The sequence below is a fragment of the Cebidichthys violaceus genome, unplaced genomic scaffold, assembly GCF_023349555.1.
Source record: "Cebidichthys violaceus isolate CVI_PGR_0920_01 unplaced genomic scaffold, fCebVio1.0.p SCAF_79, whole genome shotgun sequence".
In the NCBI taxonomy this organism is placed as follows: domain Eukaryota; kingdom Metazoa; phylum Chordata; class Actinopteri; order Perciformes; family Stichaeidae; genus Cebidichthys; species Cebidichthys violaceus.
This window is the reverse complement of record NW_027176963.1, coordinates 263,513-278,070: the sequence shown is the minus strand read 5'-3', so window position 1 is coordinate 278,070 and position 14,558 is coordinate 263,513. Positions and strand designations below refer to the sequence as shown.

The following is a 14,558-nucleotide window of genomic DNA, read 5'->3' as shown; positions in this document are numbered from 1 at the left end:
TGCTGTTTTTATGGGTGAGTCCTAGTTTCAGCGCCACCAGCAGGTCAAATTGGTCTCTCATAAAGTGGAACTTCTTTATATCTACAATATAAATCGGTGTTAAATTTGTACAGATATACACGTGTCATGACAGGACCAATCCTAACTGTGTTGACCCAGTGGTGGAAAGTAACTTAAGTTCAGGAGACCAGTTAAGTGATGAATGTATTTTTTTAATTGTTTTATTATTACCTTTTTTAATTGTATTTATTCTGCTGCTTTTTAAAAATATGTTTTATTGTTATTTGTTATTTTATTTGTTTTTTATGTTTTGATTTGCTGTCTGACAGGCCTGGTTTTTGTGTTGGTGTGTTTGGACGAATACAAATTTAAATGAAAAAATAATGAAAAGTTCAGTGAGACCAGAGACAAACGAAACATCTTCCTTCATAACTCAAAGATTACTTGAAACACGCTTGTCATCTTTTGATATAGGAAACATATACATGTGTAATAATGCAATTGATATAATTCCACCAATAAGGACACAACTTTAATATCACATTTAATGCAAGAAATCAAAGTATTACAGTTATGCAACTATAACTGTGGTTGGGGGCAATTGTAACAATGAGAAAATAAGTCATTGTTTTATTTTTTTAAAGTATGTTTATTGATGAGCTGCTATACTAGAACAAACAAACATATTTTAATAAACCATTTTTAAATTTAATTCAAGTCAACAGAAAAGTACATCAGCACAGTTAATTAAACAAGGTGCTTACTTCGGGCCATGTGGGCCCCATCTCCTTTATAAAATCTTGTTTGCTAGCTAGCAACATCTATGTTACCATCAGTTGTTCATGTTTATTTGTAACCAATAACGCAGAGATGATGGGCCCTTACATTAATCAAGATGCTGGAGCAAAAACCTAATTGTTTAAACACTTGTTTCCATGTTTGCTGGTGTGAGATTAAGTCAGCCGACCTGTTGAGACCACACCTTTCCCTCCCATACAGCCAAATGAGGTTGTGCAACACAAGAGCGACACTGTGTGTTTAGTCAACACGTCTGTTTTTAACCTGCACACCTAAGAAATTTTTGGCTCAGACAGTCTTGAATGCTTAATGTGCATTTAACATTTCGTTGATCCTGCTTTGATGGACTCTGAAGTATGTGGTGCACGTGAGTGAGGACAACTTGTTGGGTTATTTAGGGAAGGGAGGCACAGAAGAACCAGATACCAGAACGGAGAGGGGCAGAGTGTCAGACCCTGCTGCAGTGCTTAAAAAACAATACCACTTGTGTCCACAGGGGCCCCCAAAAACAACACAAAATGAAAATTGTGGAAATTGAATTCAGTAGTAAAAACACAAAAAACCTCAACATCAAAGCCCTCCTCACCTGTAGGATGAAGTATGAACATAGTCCGGTTAATGCACAGATAATCTGGTTAGTGTGAGCATGTACATGTAGCGACTGATCTGATCTTCATGGCAACGGTCTTGAGGGAGTAGTTCGGGCCTTTCCACGTTCGCCAACAGCTGACGACGCTGTCATGTGCGATGGTACCATGAGGTGCGTACATGCCGGTGGGGTTAGCCGAGTGGCATTGTCCGTACCAGAAACCTCCTAGAAAATGCTGAGCGCAGTTTTTACCCCACTGGTCCTGATCTTTGTCAAACGTGGTGAACTTCATGTTGTTGTGTTCCTCCATACTGTCCCCTATAAATAAAGATAGTTGAATTTAAGTTACTGTTTGAAACTCAGAAGATCTTCTACTAGTGCCACCGTGTTATCATTTTGCCAGTGAATAATCTATGTTACCTTTTTTTAAATATACACTTACGTACAGTGATGGTTATGTAAACAAAGCACAGAGAAGCTTAGAACACACAACACACACAGAAGGAGAGAGACTTCTCTGCTCATGTAAACATCCTCTATATCCTCACACAGCTGTTGTTTGCTGCAAAAATATTGTTCTGAATATCGTATAGAGATCCTTTAACAGCTTTTCAGATTCATATCTTACATGTTATATCTTACATATCTTACTGTTTCTAAATGACACCAGGTAAGAGGTAAAGTTATCCAATATTTCACAAAAAAAGCTCATATGTGAGAACAGTCCAAAAGAAGAATAAGCATTTGTGAATACTCAAGACCCCTTTAGATGTATCTAGTGACCCCTAGGAGGGTTCCCAACCCTAAGGTTGGGAACCTTGTATTAGTACATTAACTTCATGCTTCTGTCATACCTGGCCTTAAATAAGGGATCCAGTCTGTTAAGAGTAATACAAGCAGACAATGCTTTCTTTCACTTTCACAAAGTGAAATCATCATTGTGAAAGCCAGGTCTGTAGCCCCGCCCATGTAAATAATCACCAGCTGACTCTGGTTGTAGGGTTTTGACTAAATTAAATATTAAATATATGTATTCAGAATTCAGGATTTCTGCACAGCCCTCTCTTACCTTCACAGAATGGATTCTATATTTTATAGATAAAGATATACAAGGTGTCTCCAAAAAAGGCAAACTGTTTAAAAAATGTATACCTATTATTTTCCTTACAAAAAGGGCATTAAAGTTCCATTTTATCAAGAATCTGACAACAGATTAATGTGTCTCTGGAAAGCCACGTTTTGGCATCACAAAAATCAATGTGAAATATCATTCGCTGTTTTTTAAATGATTTAAGGACCCATCTTTATACGAGTCTTGATTCTAACAAATAGAAAATAAAAAAGGAATTGAAAAGATTTTTAATTGAAAAACCAGTGGTGGAGGAAGTATTCAGATGCTATGCTGTGAAAATATTCTGCAAGTAAATGTTCTGTATTTAAACCACTACCTAGGTAAAAATATGTGAGTATTATCCCATTATTATTATTATTTATTTAAAGTATGAAACGTTAAATTATTCATTGTGCATGTCGGTGTTTTACTATTAAATACACAACGTTGTTGGATTAATGTTTATGTTACATTTTACAGCTGTAGATATTTATGGTTGTACTAATTTAAACTTCTTATTTTAATCTACAGCAACGCATCTTATTCCATAAAATCATCACATGTTTGCTGTCCTGTGAGAACCACGTATCTTTACAAAGTCAACTTTTCACGAGCTCAGAAAAACAACACATAAAGAAACTCTTTATCATTCAGTCCATCACAGCCATTCAAAATCAAAACATTGGACATGAACGGTATGAGAAATTATAATCTGACAAGTAACTAGAGGAAATAGAATCAAAAGTACAATATTTCCCAAGTATAAGTACCTCACATTTGCAGGCTACTCAAGTACAGAACATGAGTAAAACAGTGAAACTTAAAAACATCCGGTATGACTTACAGTTCATTCATCCATTCACCTTGACATTTAAAGCTAGACTCCCCAAAGCAACGCAATAATCCTCACCTGCCGCTCCGCCAGTGAAGCTGCCCAAGTGAAGCTGATAACCAGCGTCCTCAGAATCGATGGAGAAGGAGGAGTACTGGGCGGACGCCTTGCCTCCCTCCCAGTCCTCCATGTCGACCCGCAGCTCGTTCTTCTTCCTCATAGTCAGCAGGAAGAGGTTTTCCAGGCCTGTGAAGGCACACAAAGACCTGTTTCACCTCCTGCACCAAGGCCCTATGTCATTACTCTGCATTTTTCTTAACCTCAGACTATCTCTCAGCCCCTTATCTAGTCTAACACAGCACATTACGATGGAAAGCAGCACAGGCCCCCATGTGTTTCAAGTATTTTTCCCTCAAGAACTTACCAAGCCAATATTCTCCGGCCACATTTCCAAATCCAGTCTTATAGTTCTTCCAGGGCCTGTAGAAGTTTTCAGCTCCATCGATCCTCCTCTGAAATACCTGAGAGGGAAAATGGGAGGAAGAGAGAGATGTTAAAGGTTTACTAACATCTATTACTATCCATTCTGTTAGCGAGACCTTCATAAGTCTAAGACGCCTTTTCAGAAAATCTTTTAGAGGCAACCAGGTACGACTTTGATGGTCGTTTGTTACCTGGTTACAGTGACTGTTGTATTGACGGCAGGACATTTGTTGCACCCAACTAACGTGGAAATATATACATTTCAAACTGCATACATTTTGGGCTACTTGGAAGAAGCAGCACAAGTTGAAAGCAAAACATTTGAGATATTACAACCTTACAAAGTTGCTATAGCGTGCTGCATGGAGTCCTGTTTCTGGCCACCTGGTAAAATATTCACTCTGCTGTTAGTTCAGTTTCTGCCAACTTAAGCCAACTTTGTCTGTTGTTTGATGCTGCTAACACACTGTTCAGTGGTATCATCAGCTGTACTGAGAGCGAGTCCTTTCAATGCATTGAACTAGTAGATAGTATAATAAAATAAAGTTAAAGCTGTGTCTGTGGCTGATACACCTATATCTGTTCTGTTCTTTGGTGAAAAGTTGATACCATAGAAATAAAATAGGAGCAGAACAGACATTCCCATTCAAATCAACGTAGCAGGATGGTCAGAGCGGCGGCCATTTTTATTGCCATTGCGTTGCCGTTCTGCCAGTGTCTGATCCATCCAGTGTGCGGCCACACCTGCCCAGTATGCCTTGCGAGAAGACCCGCCCCTACTCGGCCTCTGATTGGCTACTGGCTGCTAAACGCTAACGTTAGCCTTGCTATGATGTTAGACTGTATGGTTTGGAGCAGCGCCAGTTATGCTTCAAACTAGACAGGCCCTGGTGGCGACTCAGACATGGCGGCTCATCATTTTGTTCCTGTAGTCCGAAGGGGGGGCTTTCCAAACAACAGTATTGTTTGTCTGTTTGTTTGTTTTTTACAATTTCTGTATGGTTTTTCATCATTAAACTTTTGAGGTGTACTGACAGTCCACCGGCCTCCGTCAGTGTCCATGTCACAGTAGACATGCAGCGGCGTGGTGGGGCCTCCTGGGTAGATGGTGTACACCCCACTGGAGCTGGTGTTGTCTTGGCGATAGATGTCATCACAGTCGATGTGCAGATAAAACTCGGAGCCGGGGTGGACTGAGGCCGCAAGAACCAGCACAGCTGCGAATAATGTCGCCTGGATGTGAAAGAAAAGGGATTAATGATATCTTAATAATTAATGTATTATTTGTCGCACAATGATTCAATCTCTGCTTCAGTGACAGCTCGTGTTACATTGATTTGGAATGTGGCAGATTTTGATTTTTGGAATATCTGCCACTGAGATTCCTGCCTCTCCACCTCAATACTAAACAGTTTAATGCAATAAAATTATTGATGCATCATTTAATATATAAGAATGTCAACATCAATGCAGAGTCTCGATTAATCTGGATAATCTGTTTTACTCGCCGTCAGATGCAGTGTTTAATTTTTGTCATTTTTATTTTCTGTGTTTAAAACGTTAGTATTTTATTTTTACCGTTCCATTTAAAAACTTCATCACATGCATGGTAACACAGAGGAGAGTATTTAATGGTCGGTGTATTTATTGTATGGATTCTCTGAACTGCGAGCGCTCACAACAGCAGCAGAGAAGAAGAGTGTGATCAAGTGTTTTGGTATTGATCGTGACGCTAGTATTAAAGAAGTTTCATCGATACTTAAGATGTAAACACATCCGCCTCCACTCCTGTACTTTCGCTGCTCGATAATTCACGTGACTTGCATTGTGGGCATTTTTTTCTGGTTCGGAAAACTACCAAGTTACATCACTGGAAGCAAACAACGGTTACAACATTTGGGTTTTCCTGCTGAGTTGTTCTGAACTCGTCCCGCTGGATGTTTGAACTGCAGCAGTGCTGCGTTTATTATTATATTAGTCCAAGCCTCTCTGGAGCAGAGGTTATGGAGTCAGGATTGATTGAATTCATTTTAAAACAGTCACAAAACATTAAAATCTATCTACATCTATTTCCTGTGCTGTTTCGTTTTGACATTGTAATATTTTATTTAAATTGCTTGCTGTTTGTTTCAGCGGGTTCACAGATCTGACAACTGGAAACAGATGATATGTGTTCACTGGGGCTGACAGTGCCTGTTAATGTGTAACTAACAGCAACTAACTACACTACAAAGCCAACAATAAACTCCTCAATAATATTAATCAACAAGAGATAATCTATTTGAAATAACTTTAACTTCCTGACTTTACATAAATAACACACTTCTGACGATGAAATACATACATTTGCTTCACTGAATAATATTTGAAAATGTTAACAAAAGCTGAAGTTCAGGTTTTTGAAATCTATAAATCTGCTTTCACAGACATTGCTAGTTCTAGTACTATGACTACTAATCATCATCAGCTAATCAATAATATGATACAATCTTAATTATAGCACATGATAAGAATGAGGCTTTTTTTTTTACAAAATAATAAACATGAAAATAATTTCTAAGCATCAAGAAAATAGGAGCAGCATATGTTTTTCATTATAAAATAAAAATAATCTGGTTTAAATGAACCTGTAGCTCTTACCTGCATCATCATCATCATCATCATGGAGAGGAAGGTTGGTCTCTGTTAGGGAAACAAGGCACTTTTAAACAGTCCGCTAGGCCCCGTCTGTGGAAGCATGTGACACTGATAAGCTTTGTTTACACGGACCGGTGAAGTTTACCGTTATTACTCAAGGATCTGCAGAAGCTGAGGTCATATTGTTGCTTCATTGGTTCTGGTAATGAGGTGGTTTTACAGACTTGAATTATTCTACAATTACACACAAATCCAGAAAGCCACTGCACATTATTAATGCAGATTCTGATATCTTTGATGTGTTTGAATTAAACAATTTTTAGGCACAAAAAACAAAACAGAAAAGGAAAAGGGAATAGATATTTTTATTATTTTGTTTATTATTATTTTTATTATTTTATTATTATTGAATAAAGATTATAATGATATGCGAAAAAGTCATAAAAGTCCTAAAGTCTGAAAATTCTAAAAACCTTTTGGAGGAGTTGAACGCGTGGAATTTGCGCTCGTGACCTCAGTGTTTAAAGAGAGAGAATTTCCTTATCTAGTTTGTGAATGACGCTGATGACTCATTTTACAGCGCAATTTAGTGTAAACCTGTCCTGGAAAGCCCCTCGTGACACCTTGAATGGTTAAAGGTCCTCTATTCGATACTCCAACACAGTCTCACGGCAGTTTGTGAAATCACAAAATACAATCTGTTGGTTTGGTGCTGAGCAACATTCGGCTACAAAAACAAAAGTTACGTTTGGGCAACAAATCCACTTTGTCACAAACGAGTCACTTCACAACAACACTGGTACAACACGTGGATTCAAACACTCTCTGCTCTGACCTTTGCTGACCTTTGCTCACATGGATGCTTTTCAATTTGAGTCCATCACAAAAAAAAAGGATCCTAATTGACTTTTCCATTGACATTGTTTTTCATGCTGAGCAATAAGAGATTTTGTACTTCCACAATGAATTCCTAAGCGTTTACGTTTTGACCTTTCCTACGATGCATATGGTCTTTACATAGCCGGAGGTGTTTTTCCGAAAGCCAAGCACTTTCTCAGTGGCTGTTGGGCCCCACCAGGGTTGAACCATATCACATTCTACATTTGTGATTTTCCCACAGATTGCTGCCACATCAGCAGTAATGTGTCAAACTGTTAGTGGTTCTGTGTTCTTTCCATCACTCATCTATGCTCATGAGCTTTGGGGTAGCGAATAAACTAAATCACGGATATTTATTTGGCAGCGCTCGGTTGTGTGGAAACGCTTGGAGGGGAATCGCTGATTCTTTGCAACAGTTTGGGACAACTGATGAAGGACGCCTCCTGGACATCACAGGCTAGTCAAACTGAAGGGGATCCCACCGCTGCAGACTCAAAACGCTGGAGGGATTACACTGTGTATCCCACAAGGCCTTATGGCTCAGAGAGGATGTGGCTAGAAAGCTGTCTGGGCTACCTTCAGATCTGGATAAGCAGTGGAAAAATGGATCAATAGATTCATTTAAAAAAAAAAAAAAAAAAAGCACAAAAGTGGGATCAACAATGTCATAAGAATTTATCTTCTGGTGGCCGACAGACTGGTATTGGCACTACTCGACACCAGAAAGAGTCTTCAGTGGTAATTGTGGCCTCTTCTTTGGAGCTACAAAGGAAAATAAAATGACACCTCAACAGCGGCGTGTGAGCGAGAACCTGTGTGGTTTTGCTTTTTTCTTTTAGATGCTATGTTACACGGAAGCCATCATAACCACATCGCTGCTCTGAGAAGACGGAAGCAGTTCAGTCAAAAGTATTTCTGTTGGACGTCCACGCCGACAGGCACAGACAGGTAAATGCTGCAAGTATTTCATCCTCTCTTCGTTGCACTTTTACTGTTTCAATGATGGATTTTATGAATATATCTATGGGCTGAAAATGACCAACTGATGCTGATAAACTACAGGTATTAATATCCATAATCATACGGTCAGCTGACCATTGAGTAGGATATATGAAACAGAGTTGATGGTACGATAAAGACTCTAAATTGATTTGAAACCACCCATTTGTTCCTTTAAGTGATACATCTTGATCTTTTTGTCTTCTTGGGCTGACTATGAATATGAAGATTTGTAATTTGGGTTCAGTTCTGTAGAAATGAGTGACCAAGAAGGAGAGGAAGTGCGTTCGTCCTTCAATCGGTCATCAGTCACAAACCAGACCAAAGTGGACGGTGTGACCAGCTGTGATGAGGTGGACAGCTCGGTCTACCTCTTCTTCATGGTGGTCCACAGCCTCGTGTTTCTGGTGAGCTTCAACAATTCAGATCAATTTCCTTCTTCAACACAACACAACACACACACACACACACACACACACACACACACACACACACACACACACACACACACACACACACACACACACACACACACATGTCTGTCTGTTCAGATGTGTTATGTCTTTTTTCATGAGAGGAAACGTTTTCATGAGTCAGTTAATGTTTTCCTGAGGAAATGACACAGGAAATGATTTACTTCTTTCACCGAAACCTTTTCATATCTGATATCAGGATTTTTTTTTTTTGGTTAGGCATATACAAGCTTCATTCTTACCGACTTGTGTAAAGGATGTAAGTTTTGATTCCCTGGTTGGGTAGAAAATGATCATCTTATGTCCATCAGGTCAAATCCAAAATTCTTTTGACTGACTGTAAATGTTGCAAAATTGTAAATCCCTCCATCCTCACCATGTTTTCTCTCCAGGTGGGTCTCCTCCTCAACGGCTTCATCGTGAAGTTTTACTTCTGCCGAGCTCAGCAGAAGGCGTCCAGCAGCATCACGGTCTACCTGAAGAACTTGGCAGCAGCCGACTTCCTGCTCTGCCTCTGTCTCCCAATCCGCATCGCCAAGTACGCTAGCAGGTCCCTCGCCGTCAAATTGATCCACTGCAAATTTGGCACCGCCGTCCTCTTCCTCAACATTTACGCCAGCATCATGTTCATGGGCTACATCGCCGCTAACAGGTAGGCCAGTTAGAAGTTTGACTCTCTTGCTGCATAAAACAGACTTCACAATTGTATCAATACAAACAGGGACACACCAATTTCAGTTTTTGTCTGTCAACACACAAAAACCAGTGGAGTGACAGTTGTGTTTCCTTTTTAAGAGTAGAAGAAGAGGCGTCAAGCAGATCACATTCCCACGTCAAACACACAAATTCACAGTTTCCACTTGAGGGCGGCAGCTGATCTCAAAACTGTTATTCATTGAAGTCCTCCAATGACGCCTCTCTCTCCTCTGCAGGTACCTGAAGGTTGTTCAACCTGTAGGAACCCACATCCTGCAGACGGTGCGGGCCGCTCACATCATCTCCACTGCAACCTGGGTTTTCCTCCTGGCCGTGATGAACGCCTCCATCATCCTGTCGTTCCGCGGCCAGAACCCTTTCACCTCTGTCCTGACGAGATGTGAAGGCTGGAGCAACAGCCAGGTCAGCTCGCTGTACAAGATCACACAGACCTGCTCCACCGCCATGTTCCTGTCTGTCCTCGTCTCCCTGCTCTTCTTCTACTACAGCACCGCCCGGCAGGTGTCGCTGGTGCAGCAGAGGCAGCCGGCATCCTCCAGCTCCACGAAGCTTGCGAAGTCACGCAAGAACATGTTAGTGCTGGTCAGCGTCTTCTGCTTTTGCTTTGTCCCCTACCACCTGGTTCTCCTGCCCAAAGCGTTCCTGTGGAGCTGCTCATGGAGCAAGTTCCTCCGCTACGCGTCGGAGATCACCATCACAATGTCAGTGCTCAACGTCTGCCTGGACCCGATCATCTACTTCATCCTCTGCAAGAAGTTCAGGACCCAGTTTAGGCTGTTTGGAAACTGATAGTTACTGTTCATAACATTCAAAAAGCCAATAATGTCAATTAAGCGGTTGATTCATAATTGCAAATAATAATACGTTACATAATGAATGCAATGTAATAATTCCACATAACGCAATAGCTGTTGTTAAAAAAAGGTGAGGTAGCATTATAACCTAATAATTGTGAATAATGTAAGAAAGATTCTAATAAAAACTAATAATGATAAACAAATTGACTGCTCAATATAAACAAACATGATTCTAAAAACTGTAAAGTAATAAGTGAAACATAAAAATTGTACATAATGTAACAAACAACTGTGATAAAGCGGATGATGTAATAATTGCTTGAAATGTAACATTCTCCATTGCTTGTTACATTTTGTGAGTGATTGATTACAGTACATTATAATTTCAGTGGCAATTTAAACACATTTTCTGACCAACACAAAGGTGACAGGAAGTGAAAACGTACTCGTGACCTTTGCAGGATGTTGAGCACCGCACAGGTCACCACGCACATGGAAGGATCAACATCAGCAGGAAGACTGTAGTATGTGTGATAGTACAGTCATCGCACTACCACGAATCCTGCGGGGGGGGGGGGGGGGGGGGGGGGGACTGTCTGTACCAAACTTGATGACAATCCATCCAATAGTTTTAGACATTTCACTAAAAACCTACAAATGTCACCCTCGTGGTGGCGCTGTAGAGGAAAAGCAATTAGTCTTTAGTCATTAGTCTGTACAAAATGTGCCATCCAATAGTTGATATTTCAGTCTGCATCAGAAATAGTGGTCGAGCACACCAACAATCCCAAAAACCACCATTATCTTATAAATACTGCATCAGTGTTTCATTTTACTTTGATGTCCCGTACTTGAAAACAACAAGAGAAGCTGTGTAACTCCTTTTCCTCTCCTCTGATCTCCCTAGAGGAGCTGTTTGACTTTAACAGCTCAGTTATTGATGGCTCTTCTCTAACACGGAGAGAAAAAAAATCAAACGCAGGGCCTTCGCTGAATGATGAACCAAGAGAAGGCCAATGACGGTCAATCTTTCTTCTGTTCTCATATATTACTCGGTCTCCTCTCGCTCTCTCTTTTTATCTCAATCCCTGTGTCAGGTGGCGCATTGGTTCAGAGAAAAAGCGAGAGAGAGAGAGAGAGAGAGAGAGAGAGAGAGAGAGAGAGAGAGAGAGGTGTAGCTGCTGATCATCCGACAGGTTTTGTTCCTGTCGACATATAATCCATGTTAATAAATGGCTTTTGAGGTCATCGCGATGTAGCCGGAGGGAAAATAGAAGAGGTAGAGCGGCAGGCGGAAAATAGACTTCTTTGTGAGACAGAGCTTTGAACAAGGCGTATATTCTGATACGCTCTGTGGACAAAAGTATGTGGACACATGAACATTTCTACTGCATGAGGTTGTTCCACGAGATTTTGGAATAAATACATATATTATTTAACATATATTTATATTAGTTGCAGGTAAATAAACCCAGCACTTTAAAAGCAATGATGGTGAAATTGTGTTATTTATATTATTTTACTTATTATCACCTTTAGTTAAAAGAATTATAGATAATGTTACATTGCATTTTTCCAACAAGGAGCGTTGCTGCCATATTTCTGAATAATGCTTAATTCAAGCATTGTTTTAGGAGAATAGTAACTGTAAATAAAATAAAATGTAGATTTTGTAATTTTCTTTATCTAAAAAACATGCAGAGGAGTTATTCCTTTCAGCCTAGCCTCCAAAATAAAACTGAAACAATAAAAGCTAAGGGGATGCTAAATGCTGCATTATGTCCACCAACTCGTCGCTAACTGTGTGAGCTAAAAGACACCAACAAGTCATGTGATCCATTGTCAACAAAGAAATCCATTATAACAGCTTTACGTTGCCCTGGCTGAGACTAAAATATAAAAAACAGTGCGTATAAAAGTTATTTTGGCCATACTGTATGCTGTAGAATATTATGTCATTATTTATAATTTGTTATTTTGTGATTTTAGTTTTTCTTATGAAAATAAAGACTAATCATACGTGCAAAAAAAAAAAAAAGTATGTTTGTGTCGCGTGTGTCTAAATGTGCTTTCAGGGTCAGAGCGTGTCTCGAGGACCATATGTTCACTGTTTTTTAGCGTCTGCTCCAAAAAGAGCGCTGAAAGGGGCCGACTGTGGTTTTTTGCATTTGGCTCGTGTAGTTATGAATGAGCAGCACTCTTTGTGAACACACACACACACACACACACACACACACACACACACACATGCAGACACAGATGAGCACACAGTAACGGATGTTTATCAATGAAACGAGGAGAGAAACGCTCAGCGCTGCAGCATTCCTCTGCACCACTGGATGGCACTGCTCCTCTCTCTTCTCTCACTCCACCACTCCCTCCCTCCATGCACTGCTCTTCTCTCTCGCCCTTTCCCTGCGTCTCCTCATCTTGTGTAGGAGGAAGATTAAAATCGCCAGAGAGCACGACGAGGATTACCAGATCGATATCGGAGACAATCTCTTCCTCCCGTCTCTTTTACATGGTCTATCCCTTCCATTTCCCTCTGCTCTCTGCCTCTGTCACTCACCCGCTTCTCTGTGGTTAATTTGTGTTTTCACCCTCTGCCCTTCAAGTCACTCACTGCTTTTGGGTGCATAAGGTAAAACCAGAGAGAGAGAGAGAGAGAGAGAGAGAGAGAGAGAGAGAGAGAGAGAGAGAGAGAGAAGGGATTGAGGGTGGGGGAAAGAAAAGGACAGATACAGCTGTGAGACGGAGATGAAGATGAGAGATTGTGTTTCTTTCCACTCCACAGATACTATTGATTCACCGTGACCTGCTTCCACGCACAGTCATAATATGCAAAGCTGTTAATTCATCACACAACGGCAAGCAGGCTTATCTGAGGCACTGGGAGCGATGGCACAGCCCATTTCATGCACGGACACAAGATATGTAGCCGAGTGGCGATGATTCTTTTTTCTTTTGTAAAAACCTAGAGGTATTTCTCTGTCCTCTCAGACAGACTGAGGCCTGAGGAGGGGAGGAGGGGAGGGGGGAGAGGGGGGAGGAGAGAGGAGAGGTGGAGAAGACAGAAATAAACACAGGTGCACAGATCCAGACAGGTTTAAAATAAGTGGAACCGAGGAACCTTGTTTGTCCAGTTCCTGAGCACACAGAGAGATAGCAAATTAAATCCTACAAAAAGAAGATTAGTCAATGAATTCAGGTAAACACTTTTCGATATAGTATGTGTGTGTGTGTGTGTGTGTGTGTGTGTGTGTGTGTGTGTGTGTGTGTGTGTGTGTGTGTGTGTGTGTGTGTGAGAGAGAGGGAAAGCGGGGTGGAGAGGAACTCATCTTTTATGTATGAGTGTTTGTTTAGCTGCACTTGCAGCTGTGCCTTGGTTACTTCCCATCTCAGTCACACACAGCTGACTAATAAACCCTCTCACCACGTTTAAACCCACCACTCGACTGAATGTCACTATATTTACAAAATATTATGTTCAAACAATGCATTCAGAAGCATAAAGAAAAAGCATCTACGCCTACCAGGGTAAAAAAAATAAATAAATATTCTGCGCTGATTCACATCAATGGACTTGTTTCTTTGCTTGTGCATGTTTTTTTTCTTTTTTCATGAGTGAACAGAATGTGTGTGTATGTGTGTGTGTGTGTGTGTGTGTGTGTGTGTGTGTGTTTACTGGCCACCTCCTGGTACAGAGTTCTGCCTGGGACAGTGTGCCTCACAATCATCTGTTCCCGACCAAACATGCATTTCCTGAATCCAACTGAGATCCAAGCTGGCCACACAAACACACACACACACACACGCACACACACACACACACACACACACACACACCAACTCTTGCATAATCAACCAAAGTAAAGTCTGCCAAAAACTCATGGCCGAATCAACAAATGCAAATATCAAAAAGACTGATGTGAATAACGCGGACAAATGCAGTGACACACACAAATAAAACATGACTTTACAGATGTGTGTGTGTGTGTGTGTGTGTGTGTGTGTGTGTGTGTGTGTGCGTGTGTGTGTGTGTGAATCTCATTGATATGCATGAGCAAAGGCGTGTTATTGGTTCCTGCGGGCTCGTTTGGGGCTAATTAGAGAGAGTAATGAGATAAGAGGAGTGGGAGAGAGAGGGAGGCGATGCTCTGATGGATGTGGGGAAGGGGACGGCATCTCAATGAAGAGAGACTCCGAGGGAGGCAGAGAGATCAAATTAAGAGGATGAAAGGGA

At 40.7% G+C, this 14,558-nt stretch overlaps 2 protein-coding genes across 2 annotated transcripts; one reads left to right on the top strand and one right to left on the bottom strand.

The window, feature by feature from the left end:
• Positions 1-575: 575 nt before the first annotated feature.
• On the bottom strand, positions 576-6,541 carry LOC137892388 (microfibril-associated glycoprotein 4-like). Its single transcript, XM_068737457.1, has 5 exons — positions 6,454-6,541; positions 4,849-5,046; positions 3,755-3,851; positions 3,409-3,576; positions 576-1,705 (listed from the first exon to the last, which is right to left on the bottom strand). The coding sequence occupies exons 1-5, from the start codon at positions 6,475-6,477 to the stop codon at positions 1,434-1,436; spliced, it is 759 nt and encodes a 252-aa protein (XP_068593558.1). The 5' UTR covers positions 6,478-6,541; the 3' UTR covers positions 576-1,433.
• A 2,637-nt stretch (positions 6,542-9,178) lies between these two features.
• On the top strand, positions 9,179-10,346 carry LOC137892370 (P2Y purinoceptor 14-like). Its single transcript, XM_068737437.1, has 2 exons — positions 9,179-9,453; positions 9,734-10,346. Exons 1-2 carry the CDS (start codon positions 9,179-9,181, stop codon positions 10,305-10,307), a joined length of 849 nt encoding a protein of 282 aa, XP_068593538.1. The 3' UTR covers positions 10,308-10,346.
• The last annotated feature ends 4,212 nt before the right edge of the window (positions 10,347-14,558 follow it).